The sequence below is a fragment of the Ananas comosus genome, linkage group 4 (assembly GCF_001540865.1).
Source record: "Ananas comosus cultivar F153 linkage group 4, ASM154086v1, whole genome shotgun sequence".
NCBI classification, from domain to species: Eukaryota; Viridiplantae; Streptophyta; class Magnoliopsida; order Poales; family Bromeliaceae; genus Ananas; species Ananas comosus.
In genome coordinates this window covers 13,394,387-13,417,757 of record NC_033624.1, presented here as the reverse complement: position 1 = coordinate 13,417,757, position 23,371 = coordinate 13,394,387, and the positions used below count along the sequence as shown (strand labels likewise).

General features: G+C 35.6%; 3 protein-coding genes across 4 annotated transcripts; 1 reads left to right on the top strand and 2 right to left on the bottom strand.

The window, feature by feature from the left end:
• Nucleotides 2,206–8,589, bottom strand: LOC109709661 (superoxide dismutase [Mn], mitochondrial-like). Its single transcript, XM_020231983.1, has 6 exons — nucleotides 8,130–8,589; nucleotides 7,474–7,520; nucleotides 7,170–7,295; nucleotides 6,995–7,051; nucleotides 5,030–5,107; nucleotides 2,206–2,480 (listed from the first exon to the last, which is right to left on the bottom strand). The coding sequence occupies exons 1-6, from the start codon at nucleotides 8,461–8,463 to the stop codon at nucleotides 2,388–2,390; spliced, it is 735 nt and encodes a 244-aa protein (XP_020087572.1). The 5' UTR covers nucleotides 8,464–8,589; the 3' UTR covers nucleotides 2,206–2,387.
• Nucleotides 14,211–17,631, top strand: LOC109709124 (protein DETOXIFICATION 53-like). Its single transcript, XM_020231193.1, has 2 exons — nucleotides 14,211–14,357; nucleotides 16,225–17,631. Exons 1-2 carry the CDS (start codon nucleotides 14,211–14,213, stop codon nucleotides 17,629–17,631), a joined length of 1,554 nt encoding a protein of 517 aa, XP_020086782.1.
• Nucleotides 17,813–21,530, bottom strand: LOC109709660 (uncharacterized membrane protein At1g06890-like). 2 transcript variants are annotated; one of them, XM_020231981.1, is made up of 9 exons: nucleotides 21,458–21,530; nucleotides 21,287–21,351; nucleotides 20,998–21,195; nucleotides 19,885–20,069; nucleotides 19,622–19,689; nucleotides 19,211–19,343; nucleotides 18,882–19,043; nucleotides 18,523–18,795; nucleotides 17,813–18,191 (listed from the first exon to the last, which is right to left on the bottom strand). In XM_020231981.1, exons 3-9 carry the CDS (start codon nucleotides 21,116–21,118, stop codon nucleotides 18,075–18,077), a joined length of 1,059 nt encoding a protein of 352 aa, XP_020087570.1. In that variant the 5' UTR covers nucleotides 21,119–21,195; nucleotides 21,287–21,351; nucleotides 21,458–21,530; the 3' UTR covers nucleotides 17,813–18,074. The 2 variants fall into 2 exon arrangements, with proteins under 2 accessions (XP_020087570.1, XP_020087571.1); XM_020231982.1 differs by having other exon boundaries at nucleotides 20,998–21,206; nucleotides 21,458–21,492.

Below are 23,371 nucleotides of genomic sequence, written 5' to 3'. Positions count from 1 at the left end.
TTTTCCGTTTTGCTTTCAAAACCAACGCATCGCTTGTTGACTATTATTAATAATTTTTTTAATGGATATGACATAAATTGTGGAGGGGAGCTTGTAAGGAAAATGGCTGTGGAGGGTGGCGACGATGAGAATATTGAAAGATGATGACAATATCGAAAGATTTAACGAAGATGAGAAGGGAGAACGCGTCCGAAGGGCGGGGGCGATAGCTACAGCATATGGCGGCAAGAGAGAGAGTACTAAAGGATTTAAGGCGTCCTCGTCGTTCTTAGATCTTTCGGTACTCTTGTTGCCAGCACTATCCCTGTATGTTATCACCATCAGCAACCATGCTCTCTGCCTCTGCCGCAGGCTCTTTGAGATTTATGTCATATCCGTTAAAAAAATTATTAGTGACAATCCATATGTATTGCATTTAATAAAAGCAGCAAATAGTGTAGAACCACTATGCTTTTGAAAGTTTAAAAAAATAAATGCTTTTAATTTTTTAACCTTTAGATAAAGAATTGTACAATTAAGATGATAATAATCCCCCCTAAGATTACGTGGTCTCTAGTTGTTTCATAGAATAATAATATTAATCTAAAAAATAAAAATGATAAAAAAAAATTAATTTAAAGGTTAAAAAAATTGAAAGCATCAAATTTAAAGTTATAGTAATTCTACTATATATATATATATATATATAGAGAGAGAGAGAGAGAGAGAGAGAGAGAGAGAGAGAGAGAGAGAGCTAGCTGGTATACTATCAATAGTACGAAAGCCTCCGTGTTACCAAGTTGTTTTCAATGATACAGTTTCTAAATCGACAATCGGCTTCATCAGACTTGATCTACACTATTAAAAATATTTGAAAACTGAATTTTATAACTTTTCGATATCATTTGGCTGGTGATCAAAAGGTTTCAAAATTGACAATTTTAATAGTAGATGTGATGCGTTTATGAGTTTAGCGGTGTAAAACAATTCAAATATGATGAAATTTTTATAAAAAATTTTTTCCACAATATAGAGTAAGATCATCACCTCTGATTTTAAATTTAAATTTTTTATTATTATTTTTTATAAGATTTTTATTTTCAGTCGTTCATTTTAAAACTACTCGTTTGACAGGTAAATGATACCGAAAAATTATAAAATTTAATTTCTATTTTTAATAGTGTAGATCAAAATCTAATGGAGCCGATCGTCGATTTGAAAGCCGCAACATTAAAAACAACTTGATAGCACAGATGCCTCCGTGCTACCAATACTCTCTCAGCCTAGCTCTCTCTCTCTCTCTCTCTATATATATATATATATATATATATATATATATATGCAACAATATATTCTTTATGTTGATAAAGTTTCCTACAGTACTAAAATCATTACATATTAATAAATTATAATCTTAAATTTTTAGACATAAAAAGCGGTTAGTGCAGATTGCAAAACGTGCCAGTGACGAATTTCATTTTGAAAGTTTTCTCTAATACTACAAAATTCAAAAAAAAAAGCACCACCAACCTGTGAAGCAGCCAACCATCATTTCATAACATCCACGTCAATTCAAACTCCTTAAACCACTAACCTTCAAATACCGAAATAATTGAATTTGGCCGCTGCATTACCAAAACAACACTCTCAACTTCCACTGCCCTTGAGATTCACACTACTTCCATTACACCTACTAAAATAGGACGTTCACACTTCGTGTCACATCACTTTTTTGTTTCGATGATAAGACTCAGACTGAAATATATATACTCAAGAGTATAAATCCCCTAAGATAGTAAACCAAAGTTGAGGAGGAAACTCGAGTAAAAATTTAAGACCTAATAGTCTAATTTAGCCCCTTTTCTAGCACTAAACACGAATGTGAAAATTTGTAGTTCATGCCTGTTTTGTTCCGCTGTTGGTTTTTTGCTCAGCAAAATCTATTTTGATCAAATGCACTGAGAGATGGACTTCTTTGTGCTTCTCATAATTACTCAATGTGATATGCGAACATGGAATGACATCTTGTTTTGGGAAAAAAAAAGAAACCATGTAAGAACTTGGTAAGGTGGTACCAAATTTACCATTTTTGTTGCCAAAACATTGTAGATGTATAAATTACGAGCATCTGCCATCACTCAATGCACTTTATCTCATAGAATTTGTACTTGGAAAAAACATCAACAGCGGTACCAAACGAGGCCTTCAGTAGACAAGTGGACAAGATTAAGAAGAAACATCTACAGGCACTGCGGTGTTATTCAACTAGTAGATAATGTATCAACAAGATTTCAGGCCTAGAAGGTCCAAATTTATTCAATTTAAAAGTATCCTCTCTTCATGGCAAACGCAGAAGGGCAACACTGCATGCGATAACCCATGTTAGAATGGACATAGAAAAGCTTACCTCAGGCGATTTCGCTCTCATAAACCTCGCTGGCATATTTCCAGTTCGCGACCTTCCATATGTTCTTAAGGTAGTCGGGTTTAACATTTTTGTACTGCAACACAGCATCAAAATGTAATTAAGCGAACAAACTGATAATCCTAAAGCACACAAACAGATACTCCCATGAAAAAGCATATAAATAGTAAGAACCATTGAGAATGAAATACGACATCAGAAAATGTTCTGATGCACCCACAAACTGCAAAAGAAAAATAAATTACAGAATCTATGCATCAGAGAATCATAATCCATTTATACAGTACCATTAATTCACCCAAATGATTGACTACTGATAAACTAGGTCCGAAAAGCTATCTGGTACTGGTTGAACCACATTACAATGGACGATTATGGTTGGAGATAATGCAAAGTATTTGAATTGTTAAGAAGTTTGCCCAACATTTTCATTACATGCTCACTAAGACAAGTGAAGCTATTTTCATTGCATCCATCTCCTATATTGCCATTCCTAGTTCATGGTAATTTATTATCAAATAAAACAACAAGAACATCCTGAGAAAAGATTTTTTATACGAGCAGCAAGAACTTGCCCACTTCGCAGTTAAAACTTGTAAATGCATACAAAACAGATTTTAGATTTCCATATATTACATTAACTACGTGGGTACCTGTGCCTCCACACTGGTAAATAGTGTTGCTTTGATTTAATGATTTTGGCTACATATGTGGGTGATACCTTTCCAATCTCAACAGGAGAGGAAAAGAAAAGAAAATAAAATTGTAGTCGCAAATCTTATTCGCTTTATTACAAAATATAATTAAGGATAGCTCCATTGCTTTAGTCATTCAACTTTAATGGTGTTCAATCGTGGTGATAGACCAACGAGAAAAATATGGCTCTTGACAGAGAACTCCTATCAAGAATTGAGAATATGATATAAACTGGCTTGCGGCTACTTTTAAGTTACTCTAATAGTACTAAATGTTCATTTCCAATTTACAGAGAGACAAATAAGTTACAGACCATAAACTTAGATCTTAGGAATTTGATGAGCAAGCTCAATTTCTTTCTAAGGCAAGTTGGAGTCAAATTGGCTCAGAAAACTAATGATTGCAATTTTTTTTCATAATTCTGCCAAGTTCCGAAAATCTTTCGTAAGTGCATTATTTAGGCATCCTACAAGAACACAGTACAAAGCATATTTCTCACCGATAGACTATCCAAGATATCAGAGAAAATTCTTCGTCAAAATTAACCCAAAAAATGTTTAAGATCAACACCTAGCTTAAAATCAAAATGAGGAAGATAAGCACAACACAAATCCAGCTATAAAACATTTCTTAAAACGTCACAAGCACCATCTCAGAGAGCAATAGAGTATTCTTTACTGACAGATGTATCAGATATGTCACAAGTAATTTTCACATGCTTTTTGAATCATAGCCATAATATAGATCTCTGATTGTGTGAAACAAATAAATCATCAGAAAGTAACATAGCGTGTCCCATTTTAGACCTTATTCAAGCAGCCATAAAAACCTAGCCAGACTAGCATATATGTGGATAGATAATTCATCACCAGGGTATTGACTGCTAATTCTAACATTTTCATTTAATCACATTTGAAATACAATCTTCCAGCCACTCTATTCAGAATCTGTGGTAAATTGAGTGTGTTGTATAGAATTCTATTTGATACCATAAAGGACATATTTCAAAACTAACAAGAGGCTGATAACAGATGGAGTTGATTCCTCTCGTCAGAGTTAACCAACCATGTCAAGTTGTCAGCACATAAAGTATAATTTGCTTTCTCAAGTACTGCTCAAAGAAAAAGGAAACTTACCTGCCACACCTTCTGAACAGAAAAATAAGACAAGCTACGGAAGCAGCAAAGGTATAGTTCAATCAACCTAAAAGGAACTTCCAACCCTAAGAGGAGTTCACCAAATGTGAGGGTGTGACCCTATTCTCTTTATTTGTTAATTTTTTGCATAGCCTGATAACCATCCTAGATAAACTGCTATACTAGCTAAATAGCCAAAACAAGTGCATTCTTCATTGTCTCTGCAACCAAAAGACTAATACAAAACCCCTAACTTTGAGGATATAGATACAGAGAGATGATGAGGAAAGCGGAGATAGTACTGAAAGTTAAAAAATGCTTATCTAACTTTTACTTCTTTTAGATGGTATCTGCCATGGTCAGAAGTCTGAGAAGCCTTAATCATCATTAGTTTCAAGATTTAGCATTAGAACTTGGTAACAAGTTATGAGGCTTTACGAGTAGAGGAAAAGTGAACAGTTACAATTCATAGTCTGACTCCCTAGAAAAAGAGATATCCATTAAATAGCAGATCATCTAGTAGATCATAGTTAATAAAACATTTCGTACGCTATTGGAACCCTCCATCAGTAGAACGTGTTGTAATTAGCAGCAGATCTTCACTTTATTATTTCCAGGTTCTGGAGTGCTTATGTTTGAAAGTTTAAATGGTGTAATGTGAAGTCGAAAGAAATCATTATTTACAGTCAATGATACTATAAATACAAAAACTGTTTAAAGTGCAGCAGCAAAGTGTAAGATTACTGTTCTACTATACATTTATGATGAAATTCGAAAAAGACACAATATTTACCTGCAGGTAGTATGCATGCTCCCACACATCTATACCTAGCAAAGGAACCAAGGTTGCTCCTTTAGTCACTAGAGGATCCTGTGAAAAAGGAATTGTTTAGATACTGTCATATGCATATAGTGACTAAAGATTGCAAATTAGCAAATGATATATGTTTAAGTGACACAGTATGCACATGGGATTGATCATGGCTCAAGAAACTTAGTTCCAGGAAGACACAAAGAAAGGTGGCCTAGGAGCAAATCATTACATAATCAAAAGACAACTCTCATTACAATTGCCAGCTACAAGGGCTTCTTACTTTCTTCTTAGATCTAAGGCTCAGGAGACTTGAGATCATTTCACATTTGACATGTATAGAAACTAATCCAGCCATGTAAAATAGTAACATTTAATCTGAGTTGCATTTGGCATCGTTTTATGTTTTCCAATTTTATTCTCCTCAAGTTTTATGAGGTTCAGATCACCTAGAGTTTCCCCAGTGTTGCAATCATCGGTTAGTTTGCAAATTACTCTTTTCTTTTTAAGCAAAGAAACAGAGAGACTTTGCAAATAATTTTCCGTCTTTGTCAATCAATCCCAGAAAATCGAGTTTACAAACAATCCAAGAACAGCAAAATTAAGGTCAACTCTAAGTGCTTCTAACGGTTAGTGTTTTCTGATGTACTTTGTATACTTCAACTAGTGTTTGAAAAGGCACCAGGCGCAATAAGGCATAAAGGTCTTATGGAGTCTAGGCGCTAGGCGCACCGCGAAGCGCATATCTAATAAAAATAAAACACTTTTAACAAGCCTATTTTAAATGGATGTTTTATATTAAAAAATTCTAAAATAATTATACAAAAACAAAATAACTATAAAAAAATAAAGAAATCGCATGCATAAATGTTCTCAGTATAAAAATAAAAAAAATATATGTTTCAACTTTCAGCTTAAAAGTGTTTGCTGCTGCTTCTTTCTTCTTGCCGCTGCTATTTATTGCCATTGAAGGGTGGAAGAGAGAACGACCAAAAGAAAAGGAAAAGAAAGTGTTCAATTAGAAATTTTTTTAAAAAATTTCTTAACATTTTAGAATATATTGAAGAAATTCAAAACCCAAAAATCTACACTTTAAATACATTAAACGTAAATATCACGAGGCGCATCTGAGGCGCGCGCCTCACTCCCTGAGGCGCTGAGACTCGCGCCTTGCACCTAGGCACTGAGGCGCGCCTTTTCAAACACTGACTTCAACTGAGTAACATCATAACCTAGTATTTCTATTTAAAGTTGGTTATCTATGTTGTCCAATTTAAAATTAAAATTGCATTAAGAGATTGGAATCATCCAATGTAAGATAGTTTACCATTTAAAATAACCACGCGCTAAAGCTCCGGAGAGTTGATTCAACTAGATTTTTCAAAGCATGACATGATAAGATCACTGAAGTCCATATGCCACCCACTGCTTGATTGAAGGAAGATGTTGAGATGCATATGTCCAGAAAATAATTTTTGATATATAAAAAAGAATTTGGTGGCTAACTGTCTATTGACTTAGTCCTTAATATCACTTGCTCATTTTCTCATGAAAATATTTCACTGATTATCACTTTAATTGGACACTGGTTACTTATGTTGTGTTTTTTTTATTCATAAACAAAGACTTTTCACACACTCTTTTAGCTGATTATTTAGCTGATTTTCATGAACAAACAATGGTTTCCGGTAGTCATCCGTAAGCAAATTATCTAGTAACTTGTGATATTTTTGTTCATGGAAGGTTTGTTAAAAATAAAAGTATGAGTAGAAAATTTACCTTTTTTACCTGATTGAAACATCATATAGCAAATACAAAAGTTAACTAAATGATACAAAAGAACGATATTACTTCACCAACATAATTCAACTCAGAGAAAAGGGAATGCATCTCTGAAGATCCAGTTCAAACGAAGAAACGCAAATCTCTATATAAAGTGAAGTTTACCTGATTAGCAGTGGTCTCAACCTTAAGTTTCTTCATCTCCTTATCCAAAGCCAACCACTGTTCGGAGATTATACAAAGAAAATGAGCAATCAACTAAAAGGCACTGCACTGTGATATCCTCTAATACTCCATGAGCTCATGGTGTCCAAAAGGAAGATGCTCCAACAGAACTTACCACCCATCCAGATCCTTGTAAAGCAGCACCTTCTGCATTCATTTTCTGTATAAGGACCTCCAACGAACCAAAATCCGTGTCAATGGCCCAACCAAGAGTCCCATGAGGAGGCTCTCCGCCACCCTCCTGTCAAAAGGAATTCTTTTTTGTTACAGTAAGATAAATGAAACATTGCAACAGCAAAGCCAAAGGTGTTATGTACAGATGTCTCAGAATGTATGCCAAATGTTGCGATGCATTCCTAGAAATTCATAAGATTAGTCACCGCAAATGAAGCTTCAAAAGTCAGATACCAGATACTCACACTGACAGGCTTGAGATTTTTCCAGAAAATTGAATGGTTTACATGACCTGCAAACAGAGTGAGATATAAATATTGTGATAATTATCTTGCGAGAAGACCTATCACACCTTGTTTACATTAATTCTTCACTGTTAGACACCAAAGAACGCTTAAAAGGAGAGATCAGAACTCTTCGATTCCCACAAGAAAATTCCCACAATCTCCTTGTGATTTTGAGAATTAAACCTGGTTCATTAGATTAGATGAAATAAACCTTGAATAAAAGAGATACACGATATGATTAAGAATTTCCTTGAAACCCTAGAACAAGATAATCATGTTGGCTCCAACAGAACATAGAATACAAACTATTGATCCTATGAGTAATTCTTTCTCCCAATAATGCCACATATCTTGCATGCTTTCGTGCGCACGACTGAGTGGAATTAAATGACTCAACAAGAGAAAATAGAGAAAAGATCTGTAACACTCGATTTGTTAAAACTCCAATCGTCATATACGATTCCAAATTGCAAAGCCAAACCAGATAAATGCAACCAGAAACCTACCATCGAATCGATTCCGAAACCCTAATAGAACCCTACTCCAGGAACCAAGAACACGCGCGATGAGGGAGAGGGGTAAAGAAAAGACCGGAAAGGGGGCGTAGGGTTTACCTCCGCCATTGAACTTGATGGCGCTCTGGAGGCCGACGACGGCGGAGGCGTCGCCCTTGGCCATGGCGTCCTCAAGCTGCTCCAGGGCCTTGTTGTAGTTGGTGATGTAGGTTTGGTGGTGCTTCTGGTGGTGGAGCTTCATGATCTCGCCGCTAATGGCGGGTTCGAGGGCGCCGTAGTCGTAGGGGAGATCCGGGAGGGAGAAGGTCACGAGCCCCCGGGCGTGGCGACGCAGGTGTTCCCCAGAGGGGGCGGCGCCGCCGCCGCCGTGCCGGAACCCTAACCCTTGGGCTAGGGTTAGGGCTCGCTTGGATGCGAGGGTTCGGAGAGCCATGGGAACGATCGGATCGAGAGGAGGAGACCAGGTGGAGGAAGAGAAGCGATAGTGAGACACCTCACACCTCACAACTGTGTTCCTTTTAGTAAACGAGGGACAAATGGAGAGTGGAGGAGAGAGAGAGAGAGAGAGATTTGAAAATAATTTAGAAAAAAAACAGTTTCTTGAATAAATATATAAATACTAATATACTTTTTCTAAATTTTATAAATGAGTAATATGTCCTTTTTAAATCTTAAAATAATTTATATATTTTTCAGAATTTTTAATACCATGTAGAAATATTCCTTAATTAAATTTTTATCCTTCCTCTAGTAAAATTCTTTATTTTTGCGATCGCCAAACATCACACTATAAAAAAGAATTGTGTTAGATTTACAACATGGTTTGAATTGTCATTGTGTAACAATTTCAATTTAATAATTATTTTTTTTTCCACTTGTTTTATTATTTTTTTTATTTACTAAATATCAAGAAGATTAAAATATTGATGTGTTGTTAAAATGGTGTTTTGGTTTCGGTTTCAGTTTAATCTCAATTTGGTTTATTTATTTGATACCATTTAAATTTACAAAAGATATTGGTTTAATTCATATAATTTTGTATTTATCAAATTAATTTTCTGGACTGACTTAGAAAACGAAGTAATAGCTCAGTGATAAATATTCGGGTATAAACATATACAAATATATATATATATATATATATATATATATATATAGAGCTAGGCTACTATACTATCTATAGTACCGAGCTCCGGTACTATAGTGTTGGTTTTCGATCTTAGGGCGTTCAAATCAATGATCCACACCGTTAAAACTGATCTAGGGTATTTAAAGTTTCTAGAAATAAAATTTTATAATTTTTCGACATAGTTTACTTTATGATCAAACTATTTCAAAATTGTCAATTTTCAATGGCTATTATGACAAGTTTGGAGTTTAACGGTGTAGAAGAATCTAAATTTCTTCAAATTTTGATAGAAAATACTTTAAACTATATAGATTAAGGTTAACATTCTTGATCTTAAATTTAAAAGTCCTATACTCAAATTTTAAAGATTATTCAATTTCCACCGTCCATTTTGATATAATTTATTTACTAAGTAAACGATATCGAAAAAAACTAAAATTTTATTCCTAAGACATTCATATACCCTAGATCATATTTAACGGTGTGGATCATTGATTTGAACGCCCTAAGATCGAAAACAAACACTATAGTACCGGAGCTCGGTACTATAGATAGTATAGTAGCCTAATTCTATATATATATATATATATATATATATATATATATATTGATACATGCACCAACACATGAAATTTTGGTTGGTTACTAGGACAAAAAAAATTAATTTGAAAAATTTTCAAACAAAAAGTAGGCCACTTACAATTAAAATTGAACCAGATTACTATAACGACCAAACCCGCTAGTAATGATAATTCGTTGGTCTTAAACTATCGGTTCAAAATATTTAAATCTAGTTGTTGTTATTAGCGTGCATGATTTTATATATTTCAATCAATATTATTTTTTTAATCTAATGTGAGGCTACTACGACGTTACAGTTACAATCAAAATCGAATCAAATTATCAAACCAAAATTGTCAACTTGGATTGGTTTGTTTACGCTACTTTTTCAATTCCACGTCCGCCCCTAGTTTTACTCCTCAATTTAAGTCACAAGTCCAGCTCGTTTGATGGGGACTAGGATTACTAGTTGAGTAGTGCTATGCTCGCTCAATTTCCTATAAACATTTTTTTCTCAAAAAAGTTAAAATTCATCTTTTCCATGGCTAGAGACTCTGAAGCGTTTGGTTAGAGAATAGGAATACGAATAGGCCTTTATCCTCCCTTTATACCCAAACGGTAATTTTTTATCCGAGAATAGTAGTTCTCGGTTATCTCCACCAACACCTTCATTTTCTATATAAAACTATCTAAAATTATTCTTATTCCCGGGAACAACCCAATTTTCATCCAAACACTATTTTTCTTATCCCCATACTTGTACCTATCCCTGTAATAGCTAGTTCTTGCTTATACCCGAACCAAACGGTACTGATCAAGAAGTATACGTTTGATTCACCTATTTTAAATTATAATATTATAATAAAATTCATTGAGTTCGATAATTGTTATTTATTTTATAAGAATCGAATTTCGGTTTTCATTCCATCCCGGAATGGAGATGACTAAATCTATTTATAGTTCAATCCGGCTTTAAATTTCTGATTAGTTCATTTTATAGTAAATTATTCAAAATTCTTTTTTACCGACACCTATTTCCTCTCTCTTTATCAGTTTCATTTTTCTTAATCAAAATCTTCTTTCAAAAATCGTAAATTTTTATTCTGATTTTCATTTCAAGTATGAACTAAACATTCTCGGATCAGAGTCAAAGCATACAAATATACATACTTTGCTTTCTAATGAAACAAACTGCAGGATCTGCGGCATACATCTTTACACACATAAATAAACGTCACTCTTTATCATGGTTTTTTGCTCGCATTCACGCGATTGCTAAACACTCCTATATTGTTTCATTTAAAGCGGTGCAATTAAAAATTATCTCAATAGTACAACACGTGATTGAAACATAATTAGTCATTTAGAATATAAAACGTAAAAAAGTAAAATAATCTTTAATTTTTTATATCAGAAAGAGCCATCACCAATGATCGAAACATATATATGCTCCAAAACTCCGTGATTATTAGTTAGTAAAAATATATTCTATACAAAACATGCACCCATAGTATGTCTCAAACCGCCTACGTTTGGGGCCAAAAACCCTATGCTAGCTCCGGGATTAAGTTTAAAAAGTAGGATCTTAATTATATGTATATATATACACTTAATTTTTTGCTGTAATTAATTTATTTATACGAAAGTATAAGATTAAGATGATCAACTCGATTTGAGCCTGCAAAAAATTTTATTATTATTGAGCAATGCACCCACGTGTACTCTTAATCCGTGGTTCGGTATATTAATTAAATACCTAAACAAAACGCGGTAGTTGTTCCACGTAATTTGCTTAATAATAATAAAATATATGTAGCTTTGTGGGGTTGTCAAAATCCAATAGGTGGGGCTTAAGCAATTCAAAACTTAATTACCTTTAGATTAATAACTAATAAGAATAAGGAGATAACTTTAGGTAATAGGTATAAACAATTAGTAACTTTAAGCTGGAGCAACTGTACGATTGAACTGTTTATTTCCACTATGATAGCAACTTTGCAACCTATATATATATGTTTGGTACTTTGTGTTTTATTAGAAACATATAATAATGTTTAATTTACCAAATACGATAATATCTTTGATGTTTAATTTGTCACTCTTCAGTTTATTCAAACTATTAGAGTACGGTCGATAACTATCAAGTTTCAATGTTATGTTTGTCACTTGGGACTGAAGTTCATGTCATTTAATCTTTATACTTATGTGTTATTTTTTCAAAAAAAAAACCTGTATTTAATAAAAAAATTAAAATTTGAAAACTAAAATGCAACCCATATATAGTTTTAAGAACCATTAATCTCTATTTTTTTTGAAAAGATAAAAATGCTGCGCATATATTTAAAAAGTATGTATAAATCTTATAATTTTTGCATCTAATAGTCATTTTCATCATACTAGTTTTATTTAATTTTTTAATATTAAAAATATAAGAGGAGTGTTTAAACTCTTGAATGTGCCGATATAAGATAAACACCTCACATTTAAATGTACAAATGACTTTTTTTATGATATAAATAGCATACTGAGATTTAACGAATCAAAACACGAAGATTTGGATTTATTATCTCATGGATGGGATCTCGTACCGACTCAAACACCGTAAACCTCAAACACCGAAAACCGTAGTCACATTAGGTCAATAAGACTTTTTTTATGATATAAATAGCATACAAAGATTTAACGAATCGAAACACGAAAATTTGGATTTATTATCTCACGGATGGGATTTCGTACCGACTCAAACACCGTAAACCTCAAACACCGTAAACCGTAGTCACATTAGGTCAATAAGACTCTTTCCTTGGAGCCACAAAACCAATGCTGAGATCAGTTGATCGATGCCATAGTAACATATATACATAACATGCATAGATAAAAGGCAATTAATGATAGAGAAATGCCCCTCCTACACCTAAAAGATAGGTGTAAATTTTATCCTTTTTCATCTAATGGTCATTTTTATGGCACTAGTTTTATCAATTTTTTTAATATTAAAAATATGAAAAAAGTATTTAATTTTTTTATTTTATGCAGATATAAAATTTACATCTCACATTTGAATGTACAAGTGATTTGCTCAGAGTAAGAAAGAAAACCAAACCTATTCATCAAAAATAAAATAATTTTAAAAAAAAGATGGAGACATGACATAATAAAACGGATCGATGAGGCCGAGCCACAAAATCGAGTGAAGTAAGTGTGCTAACTATATAAATGAGTTTGATTTGAGTTAGGTAAATTGAACAGTATAAATCGACCCATTCGAAAAAATTCGTGTTCTACTACTCGATCGATTAATGTTGGAAAATTTTAAGAGATCATTATAAAACGATGTAAAAATATATAAAATAAACAGTTTTGGTAATTTGAACAAAAAAAAAAAATAATTTTGGCAATTCATATGTAATTGCTCCCTGGAGTAGAAATAAGCTTAATTATTATTCATAACAAACAGTTTTAGAAAGTGTGATTTTCTAAAATGTTAGACTAATTAATTACGAAGAATAGAGAGAATAGGGATCCAACAGAGGCATTATCTACTAATTAGGCTCCCTGGTACAAAATTGTGACTTTGTTCATAAATATTACCCCAGTTCCCTATATTATTATTGTACTCTTATTATTACTTCCCCGTTACGGTTTTATTCTTTATGTGGGAATCATATTTTCCATGCATGCAGTCATAGTTGATATCAGGTAAATTATAAGAAAGTTAACTTATATATAAGCAGGTCTCTTGGAATGTAGAGAGTTAGTGATTTGTTCTGATGCCGTATTATTCAAAAAATTGATCAAGAGAAAAAAGAAAAATTTTTTTTTGAGAAAGAGGCATTCAGCCGGTAAATTAAATAACATGGATGAGACATCATAGCCCTCGAGAGGTGGCGAAAAAAAAAAAAAAAAAAACAACAATCTGGTCAACACACACTGGCCGACTATTGGCCGACACTACCGGTTAGTGTTATGTCGCTCCACTGGACTGAGCTTCTCCCACAGGTTCGTCAGTTGATTAATTTTGTAAATTCCGAGGGTCTGTGTGGGTTATCAAGAAAAGATAATTAAGAATTAGTCTTAACACATGTATGGAACTCTCTGTACGGAAAAAAAAAAGAAAAGAAAAGAAAAGAAGAATTAACCAACGCAAAATCGCATGATCTGTCGTTCTATCACGCCATTGGCTCGAATCTTAAAGCAATAACGTAAACGACGGATTCCGGGGATAAATTTTTGTGCATCAAACATAAAATGTAAGTAGTGAAAAGGATTATGATTCGGTTAGAAAGTAAAACACTCTAGCTCTTGCCACATTTCAATACATGCTCCTTTACTTTTTTTGTCCCTTCTCCTCTTCTTTGCACCTATATACACCCTATAAAAAGCCCAACGCACCTCGTTTACTTTGTTCACTCTCCCATAGTTTTTGTTCTCTCTCTCTCTTTATCCTCTCACTCTCACATTTTCCTTCTTGTTGATTACATTGAGCCTCCATGGACAATAGCAATAAGCCCGATCGAGCGCCGTGCGACGAGGGCGCCGTTGTTGCGACAACGAGAGCGACGGAAGATCTAAAGGGGAGTGAAGGAGAAGAGAAGGTGCTAAATGATGGATCAATGGGGTGGCCAAATCTCCATGAGGTGCATATTCATATATTTATGATCTTCATATATGTCCCTCCTCCTCTTCCTTCTTTTCTTTTCTTCTTCTTTTTTTTTTTTTTTTTTTTTTTTTTTTTTTTTTTTTTTTTTTTTTTTTTTTTTTTTTTTTTTTTTTTTTTTGACCTTTTCTCCTTATCTTCTTCTGTTATAGAAACTTCTATCATACCATGCATTTAATTAATAGCTACAGCTTTTTTTTTTCTTTTTTCTTTTTTTGCAAAGATTAACTAAATGTATGTTGAAATATGTTAGAGAGTTAGATGGAAAGTGAGAGTCAACTTGGTGGTTTAGTGCTCTCTCTCTCTCTCTCTCTCTCTCTCTCTCTCTCCATGCTTCTCTATTTTTTCTAAGCTAGGTATATATGGGCACCTTTGTAATTATGCAACCATACTTAATTATATCAGTACAGAATAGAACTACTGGATCATATTATTATGAGCTACTGATGTGTTGGCCTACTAATGTATGACGTATAAATTACTCATCTTATACATACATATGGATACATTAATGATAATAAGATCAAGTATCCATAACAGAGCCCAAGTTATTTTTCTTATCAAAGTGGCTTGGCATGTATAGAGAGAGAGAATTTTGCTTATCAATATGGCTTGGTATGTAGAGAGAGAGAGAGAGAGAGAGAGAGAGAGAGAGAGAGAGAGAGGTGGTGATCATAGCAAAGAGTGCTAAAGCCAACCTCCACGAGGCCTCCCTCACGTAGGGTTTGCTCTTGTCTTGTCCTGGACCATGCCTTTGCTGAGATGGGCCTTTTAGCATGACAACTACACCAACTCTATGCACCAAACATTTGAGCACCCAATTCTACACCCACAAATACAACAGGGGCTGTTTGAAACTAGGGCATTACAACTTGGGTGCATGAGAGTCTATACATAGTCACTTTAGCTTTTAGGGTTTATGGGACCATTGGCCGTTGAGAATGGAGCTCATAGTTAGCAATTCAAGATTGCATTTGATAGGTCAAGCCAAATCTATGCTTGCATGTTTCTTTTTTTCTTTCTAATTATTCCAAAAATTTAAATTCTGTGCACATGCACTGCGCGCAGCTCTCGGCACGCGTCTGTCTCGTGTAACGACAATGGCAGTCCACACGCCAGGTACTTGGCGTTACAATTCTACTAGCTCCATGCGCGTGCAACTGTCTGTCAGTTAGTAAAATAGTACGGTACGAAACGCCAACTATCATCGTAGACTATGGCGTAACGACTATGTTTGAGTTGAAAATTCTCTCTTTAGAAAGTTTTGTTGGTCTTCAGAATGAAGATTCGTGGCTAGTGTGCATTATTTTCTTCTCTTATTATTATTACCATTTGTCTTGGTGTGGTATTAATTAGTTGTTCTTAAAGTTAAAGGATTTGAAATGTCTATTTAAAAGTTCGAGGTTGTTATTGTACCAATAATTTGTTTTACAAGGAATTTGTTCAATTTCCAATATAGAATTTTGAGAATAGAATCTATGAAGTTTCTATGAATTTTTCTCAAGTAAACTTAATGTTCTCGAGATAGAAACTTTACATTACCGAGTAATGAAGTCACTTACAACGAGGTGTGCGTACGCTTACACTCTTAGCATTTAAAACTGAGTCAGAAACTACAAACAGATCTTATATTAAAAGAATCATTAGAACTACCCTTTTTTTGGCTTTAAGTATTAAAACGCAAGCGCATGAAATGCGTGCAGTACTATTATGGCTTGGCTTGTTGTTCATTTAAGATGTTATAAATGCCGTTAAGAGTTGGATAATAATGTTTTATTTTTTTATTTTTTTTTTTTTTACTTTTTGGCATGTTATTGTGTGATTTACTATTTCTACTGCATGTGCAGGTAGGCGAAGAGCTGGTGTCGCTGGGCCGCCTCGTGTGGCCGATCATGATCACCAGCTTCCTCCTCTACTCGAGATCCGTCGTCTCGATGCTCTTCCTGGGCCGCCTCGGCGACGCCCAGCTGGCGGGCGGCTCCCTCGCCATCGCCTTCGCCAACATCACGGGCTACTCCGTGCTCAAGGGCCTGGCCATGGGCATGGAGCCCATCTGCGGCCAGGCCTATGGGGCCAAGAAATGGGCCGTGCTGGGCCAAGCCTTTCAGAAGACTCTCCTCCTCCTCCTGCTCGCCGCCGCCCCCATTTCGCTCCTCTGGCTCAAAATGGACTCGATTCTCCTCTACTTGGGCCAGGATAAGGAAATCACGGCCCAAGCCCGCGACTATTTGCTATTCTCGCTCCCCGACCTCTTGGCCCAAGCCTGCTTACACCCGCTGAGGATATTCTTAAGGGCCCAAAGCTTAACTAGGCCGCTCACCTTCTGCGCCACCTTCGCGATCCTTCTCCACGCGCCGATCAACTGCTTCCTCGTGTCCTACATGGGCTTGGGGGTCCGAGGGGTGGCTCTCGCCTCGGCCTGGAACACTATAAACATCAACTTGGGCCTGATGGGCTTTCTCCTCCTCTTCGACGATGTTCTGAAACCGTGGGCCGGATGGGCCTCGTTCCCGGGGGACCTAAGGGAATGGGGGCATCTCATTTCTCTCGCGGTGCCGAGTGCGGTATCGGTGTGCCTCGAGTGGTGGTGGTATGAGGTGATGCTGATCCTCTGCGGCCTGCTGCCCGACCCGCAGCCCAACGTGGCCGCGATGGGCGTCTTGATACAGACAACGGGTCTCGTTTACGTCCTGCCGTCCTCGTTAAGCATGGGCCTGTCTACCCGGGTGGGCCACGAATTGGGGGCCCACCGCCCGGCCCGGGCCAGGCTCGCCGCGAGTGTGGGCCTTTACGCGTCTGCGGCCTGTGGGCTTCTGGCCTTTCTCTTCACCGTGGCGGTGCGGCATGCGTGGGGGAGAATGTTCACCGACGAGCCAAAAATACTGGCGCTGACGGCCGCAGCGCTCCCGATAGTGGGCTTCTGCGAGCTCGGAAACTGCCCGCAGACGGCTGGCTGCGGGGTTCTCAGGGGGAGCGCGCGGCCCACTGTCGGCGCAAACATCAACTTCAGCTCGTTCTATCTCGTTGGGCTTCCGGTCGCAGTTCTTGCGAGCTTGAGGCTCGGGCTCGGTTTTCTCGGGCTGTGGCTGGGCCTAGTGGCGGCCCAGGCGTCGTGCGCGGGCCTTATGATGTATACGGTGAGGAACATGGATTGGGAGGCCCAGGCTGAGAGGGCTGAGAAGCTCACTGGGGTAGCTGGAGAAGAAGAAAAGGATGATTTAGAAGCTAGTCTTTTAGCCAAAGCAACAGAGTAATTGCTAGTCTTTTAGCAGCACATCATGTTTCTGAGTGAGCAATGTACATGTATCTTATGTGGTTCCCTAGTGTGAGTAGTCTCATAAGTGAAAATATTCTAATACAGTTTAATAGAAGAAGTGCTTTTTTAAGTTAATGGCTCAATAGAAGCGATCTCTAGAAATAGGCATTGGATGAGTCTAACAGAAGAAGCAAACCTGGTAAAAACAATTCATTAATTAGGGCGCCACGCCTGAAAAATAATGTGTTCTTTACACTTACCTAGTAAAAGCACAGACAAAAATTGCATAGGAATAAAATGTAATCAATACAAGTTCTTCTTTGATAGGTAACTTAATTAACTTGACTGGGTGAAGTAGGCTGGGTCGCGCTCCGACCCCCTAAAAGCTGAAGCCCTATTAACTTCAGATGTGTGTATAAAATCTGCGGACCGAGCAAAATTTTATGCACGCAAATCTTTGTCGGAGTTCCACATCGGAGCTTTCGGAGCAGCACCGTCGCTAACAGGACCAGATCCATTCTCGACGGAGATCAAGGGGTCGGATTCACTTTCTTTTACCTGTGATCAGAACATTAAAGAAAGAATACAGATATATTAGAAAGGAAACTCTCATGATTTGCATCAGACTATCAGTACATTGTTTTTCAATGCTTACCTTAGGGAAAAGGTAACTAAACTATTATGGCATCTTGAAGTGGGAAACGAAAATTCGAAGTTTAAATGTTACCGGGATGTTTGTCTAAATTACCGCTCTGTGAGAATTTATCGGTTATTTAACTTGATGAAACCATAATGTTTTAAATTTCGCTTGCCCACTTCAAAACAAGCAATTACTTGGGAGAGTCTAGTTAGTGATCAACCAAATGTAATGTAATTCTAGTGGCAGTACCTGTGATACTTGCACAGATGCTTCGCTAGATTTCTGCTGGCCTTCAATGGTGCAAAAATATGAATAAGAGACCATCCCAACCAACGCAATTAGAATTCCAAGTATATTTCTCCAACTAAATGGATCGTGAAGCAAAACATAGCCAAAAGCCAGAACAAGGCACGTTTTAAGATGGCCCAGGACTTGATAAGTGACGGGAGACGTCTTTCCAATCACAAGAAAGGTGCTGAAGTTGACAGATACTGCTATTAGGCACGACAATGTGATGAAGAACTGCAGCAAAAAGCAACCGATTTATATCACAAAGTAAGAAAAATGAGAAAAAAGAGGATTTTCTAAATAATATTTTTACTGCTTACCAGAACTTCAGGTGTATAATGGAAAGCAAAGACGTTTTGATTCGTTAAGAAAGCATCAAGAAACGGGCCGCTGACAAATAGGGTCAGTGCTTGATAAGGGGAAGATTGGTACAGTAGTTGGGTCGAAGACACCTTGAACTTCTTCTGAATAGTGTTTGTCATCTGATAACTGGTCAAGGAACATTTTTGGAGAAAAAAGAAAAACAGAAACAATACCTCCAAAATATTCGATAGCAGTAAACTGTGTTTGGTGAATTAAGCCATAATGCAACATAACTGACGTACAGGGCTCTGAACACTTCACGGAAAAGAAACTTGTTCAAGGATACAATTTGAGCTATGCAAGTCGTAATAATTGCAAGTAGAGACAGTATAGATCCTAGAGCATTGAGTTGCAGATCTGTCACAGTAGCGATGCCGACACCCAAAAGGAGAATAGTAAGCGAGAGCTGGATATTCCTACTGCAGGGACAAGTGAAGATAATGAATCAGAAAAAGAATAGTTGTACCAGCACCAGCCATTACTCTATCATTTGCTTTCTCCTAATATTTCTTTCTCAAGGAATTTTGTCATATACTTCTGTAAGCCAACAAGCTAAGATATTGATTGGCCATGCACGAGATTACTCATTCCAATAATAGTTAAAATCTGGAGTACTAACTAAAAAAACTCTAAAAAAAGCCGTCATTTTCTTTGGATTTGATTGGTTAACAATAAAAGAAAGAAATGGTAAACAAACCTGAACTTCTTGAGGAAGAAAAGAGTCTCCAACAAGACAGTGCAAGGGATAATAGCAAGCTTTGTCATCTGTAAAGAAAAAGAAATATCACAAACACATCCAAGAGGCACTACCACCATAATAGATCGGCAAAAACCAATGAATTCTGATTTAGTAGTGATATCTTATTTGACTCGGCATAGACTAAGGTTTCTTAACTATCATATGCCTCTTTCACTTCCTTGACTAAATCAAGTAAAGAAGAATACGAAAGCGATATGCACCTGATAAAAGCCAACCGAATTGAAACCAAGACTCAAGTTCAATAGCCCAATAGAGATTCCATTAAGCACCCCAAAGCCCATAACAGTCCTAGCATCAAAAGGCTTGTGCTCGAAAAGTTTCATCCACAAGGCCACATGAAGAGAACAGAATGTAACTAGAAGATGCCAGCTTGTCAGAGTAGTGGCTGCAAAACACAGATCAGGGCAAGATGTCATCAGAGTAATTAAATTTTGAATATTGGGACTATAAAAGCTCTCATCTGTTCGAAGCCGCCAAGTTCATTTCTCCCCTACATCTTATGGAAACTAATTATGATACCTTACCTTCTTAAACTAGCAAATTTATGTTATAACATGTTTCCATCTCATAAAATCATACCACTAGTCCTCCATTCAACACAAGCAACAAATAAATATATGACACCTTAGACTGCATTTCTAACGCAAGAGGATAAAGTCGAGGAACCAATACAATATCAACAATGGACAGTTACACCGACGGAGGACCTACCCCATATACCGCAGATCAGGCCGAATTGATCCATTTCTGTTTTTACTCATGGTTAACGATACAGATCAGGCCGAATTGATCGAACATCATTTACTTCTCTGGCCAATTAATGCCTTAAGACCTAATACAACTCCCAAAACAAAAAGTTGTGATTTTTCCTCCTCATGTAGGCAACTCCTCTCTTGAGAGAACTATCCAAATTACCAAAAGGTACGTTAAATTATAAAAACAATCATTAAGGCCCAAAACGTGGGCTTGAATTAAACGGGAGGAATTGTAACGCTAAAAACCTGACGGAACTCAAACTCGTAACCTCTTGCTATGATATTATATGTTAAATTATATGAAATAATTATTTTTTTCAAAAACTTAAAGGTATTTTTACTATCAACTACATACATCAAAAAACAAATATGAAACATGAAACAATCCATAAAAACAATCAATCGACATCTACAAATTGTCCGTATGCTCCACCAAGAACCAAAAATACAATAAATCAGATCACACCTACCAAACATCGTATACTATATCACTACTATTAATACGAATAGAAAAGAGAAAGAAAAAAAAAAAAGAGAGGAGATCATCAGATCTATTACCAAATGTGAATCCCAACGAGCTGATGAGCGCCTTGTTGCAGATAACGATCGACACCGACGACACCACCGAGAGGCTCAGCGCGCCAACGGTCCCCAACTGGAACCGCTCGCCCTCGCCCATCTCAAACAATTTCCCCCTCTCCAAATCCCCCCAAAATCACACCTCCGCAACCTCGGCACCTCAAAATCCAAGCTCACCTACGCACGATCTAACAACAATCACCTCAAAACCACAACAAAAACCCAAAATTCACGAAAAATTCATCAGAAAAAGACGAGAAAACCCCACCTCATCACCAATAGCTCGAGATCCAGCAGGGGATCGTGAGAATCGGCTAGTAATTGAGCTGATTACTGCGAAAAATCGCGAAACAATGGTGAGATCCGAGGGTTTTAGATCAGATCGGATCGGATCGGAGAGTTGAATAGAGACGGGGAGGGATCGGATTTATATGCATACCATTTGCGGGAGAAGCCGCGGAAACTGTGAATTGGGGGTATTGCGAAATTACGACGTACTTATTGGCCTAACATTAATAGTAACTAACCTTATTATTAATTTTTATTTCATTTTTTATTTTAATTTATTTTTTTTTATTAAAGATAATGTGGTTAATGTGAAATTTGAGGAATAATCTGAAGAGTCTCTCGCATTGGTTCAACGTCACGTCAAATTGGTCTATTTTGCTCAGAAACTATTTTTTGCATGCACCGTGGTGTATACACCGCGGCCTTTTTTAAATTTAATCATTAAGAATTTTAAATTAAAATCTTAATTTATAGGTGGGTGTGATTTATATTTTATAATACTTAAAAAGATTTTACATGTAAATAAAATAATCATAATATGTGATAACTTTTTTCTCTAATTTTTATAATTATTCAGATAATTTTCCATGCGTTAGTAATGTATCGGTAAATTTACGTGGCACTATAGAATACATATATAAATCAATTAAAGATCCTCACATTTTAGGTCCCAACAATTATATTAGGGTAAAATATACAGAGACCACCTAAAGGTTCGCTCCTTTGTAGATACATGCCTGAGTTTTTAATTTTGGCAATTACATATTCAAAATTTTATAAAGCTTTAAAACACAAATAATTTATTCTTTGTACTCTTAAATGTAAAAAAAGCGATAGAAATTAAAATTCGATTCAACCAACTCTTCAATCTTCATACTTAATTATTAAAATTTAGAGAGAAAAATTAAATTTTTATATTTTGAAATTTTACATGATTATGTGCATGACGTCCGATCAAAATAACTGTGTAATTAGTAAACTCACTTAAAAAGAAAGATCTATTAAACTATTTAAAAAAGTTTAGAAAATGTAATAATCAAATTTGAAAGTTCAAGCGCTTTTTTATAAAAGAGCTAAAGTTTACAATATCTCTTTACATTTTTACCTTTAATTATATATAAAAATAATACTCTCGGGGACTTTCTAAAACTATTCTAATAACAAATTTAAAAGTTATAGATGATAACTAATTTTAATTTTTTTATGTTAATATACTTCAAAGCAATGCGAGTTGTACACATATAAATAGGGTGTAAATATGATACCCTGTTCATTCGAAAATATCTTCTGTTTTTTTAGTCTTATTAATCTTTTTTTTAATATTAAATTTTCACAAAGAGAATTAAACTCATAAATAGTGAGTGCAAGAAATACATCATATTTATAAAGTGCAACAACTAGATTTCAATCTTAAAACTATAAATTATATTTTACCATCTCGAGATTTGTACTTATCTATCAGTAAAATAAGGTCATGTGTGATAATTGGTGAAGTATTATAAAATTTAGAATAAACTTCAAATACCATCATCGTGATTTCGTGATTTCTTACTTTAATATCATATAATTTGAAGTGTATCACTCTAGTACCATGCGGTTTTATTTTTTTCTTTTTGTCAGCGCCTCCGTTAACTCTCCGTTAAATTATATACGAAAAACTTCAAATAATATTCTGTGGTTTATCGAATATTTAATTTAGAACCCTATAATTTTAACTTTATCACTGATTTAACGAAAAAGTTAATAAAAAAATAACGAAAAGAAAAAAAAGTAAAATCATATGGTACGAAAGTAATACATTTTAAAGTACAGAGTACTAAAATGAGAAAGCGCGGAATCATAGAAATGATATTTGAAGTTTTTTTAAAATTTATTTGTAAGTATAACATTTACGGTCTACTAAGGACGGCGCATTCAAAAAATTATCCTATTTTGTGAGGAAGCATATTCCACATAAGATTCTCTTTTAATTTTTTTTTTCTTTTTTTTTTTGAATATAACTTGGACCAAACGGTGGAAAAAAAATAAGAGAAATAGGCAACGCAGCACTTGGTACTTTTAGATC

What these genes read in the sequence shown, in the direction of transcription:
- LOC109709660 (XM_020231981.1), bottom strand. Translation starts at nt 21,118, where the DNA reads ATGGGCGAGGGCGAGCGGTTCCAGTTGGGGACCGTTGGCGCGCTGAGC. An exon ending in CTCGTTGGGATTCACATTTG is followed by an intron (nt 20,070 to 20,997) that starts GTAATAGATCTG and finishes TGTGTTTTGCAG; the next exon opens with CCACTACTCTGACAAGCTGG. An exon ending in ATTATACACCTGAAGTTCTG is followed by an intron (nt 18,796 to 18,881) that starts GTAAGCAGTAAA and finishes TTTTTGCTGCAG; the next exon opens with TTCTTCATCACATTGTCGTG.
- LOC109709661 (XM_020231983.1), bottom strand. Translation starts at nt 8,463, where the DNA reads ATGGCTCTCCGAACCCTCGCATCCAAGCGAGCCCTAACCCTAGCCCAA. An exon ending in AAAATCTCAAGCCTGTCAGT is followed by an intron (nt 7,296 to 7,473) that starts GTGAGTATCTGG and finishes TCCTTTTGACAG; the next exon opens with GAGGGTGGCGGAGAGCCTCC. An exon ending in TACAAGGATCTGGATGGGTG is followed by an intron (nt 7,052 to 7,169) that starts GTAAGTTCTGTT and finishes ATCTCCGAACAG; the next exon opens with TGGTTGGCTTTGGATAAGGA.
- LOC109709124 (XM_020231193.1), top strand. Translation starts at nt 14,211, where the DNA reads ATGGACAATAGCAATAAGCCCGATCGAGCGCCGTGCGACGAGGGCGCC. An exon ending in GGTGGCCAAATCTCCATGAG is followed by an intron (nt 14,358 to 16,224) that starts GTGCATATTCAT and finishes CTGCATGTGCAG; the next exon opens with GTAGGCGAAGAGCTGGTGTC.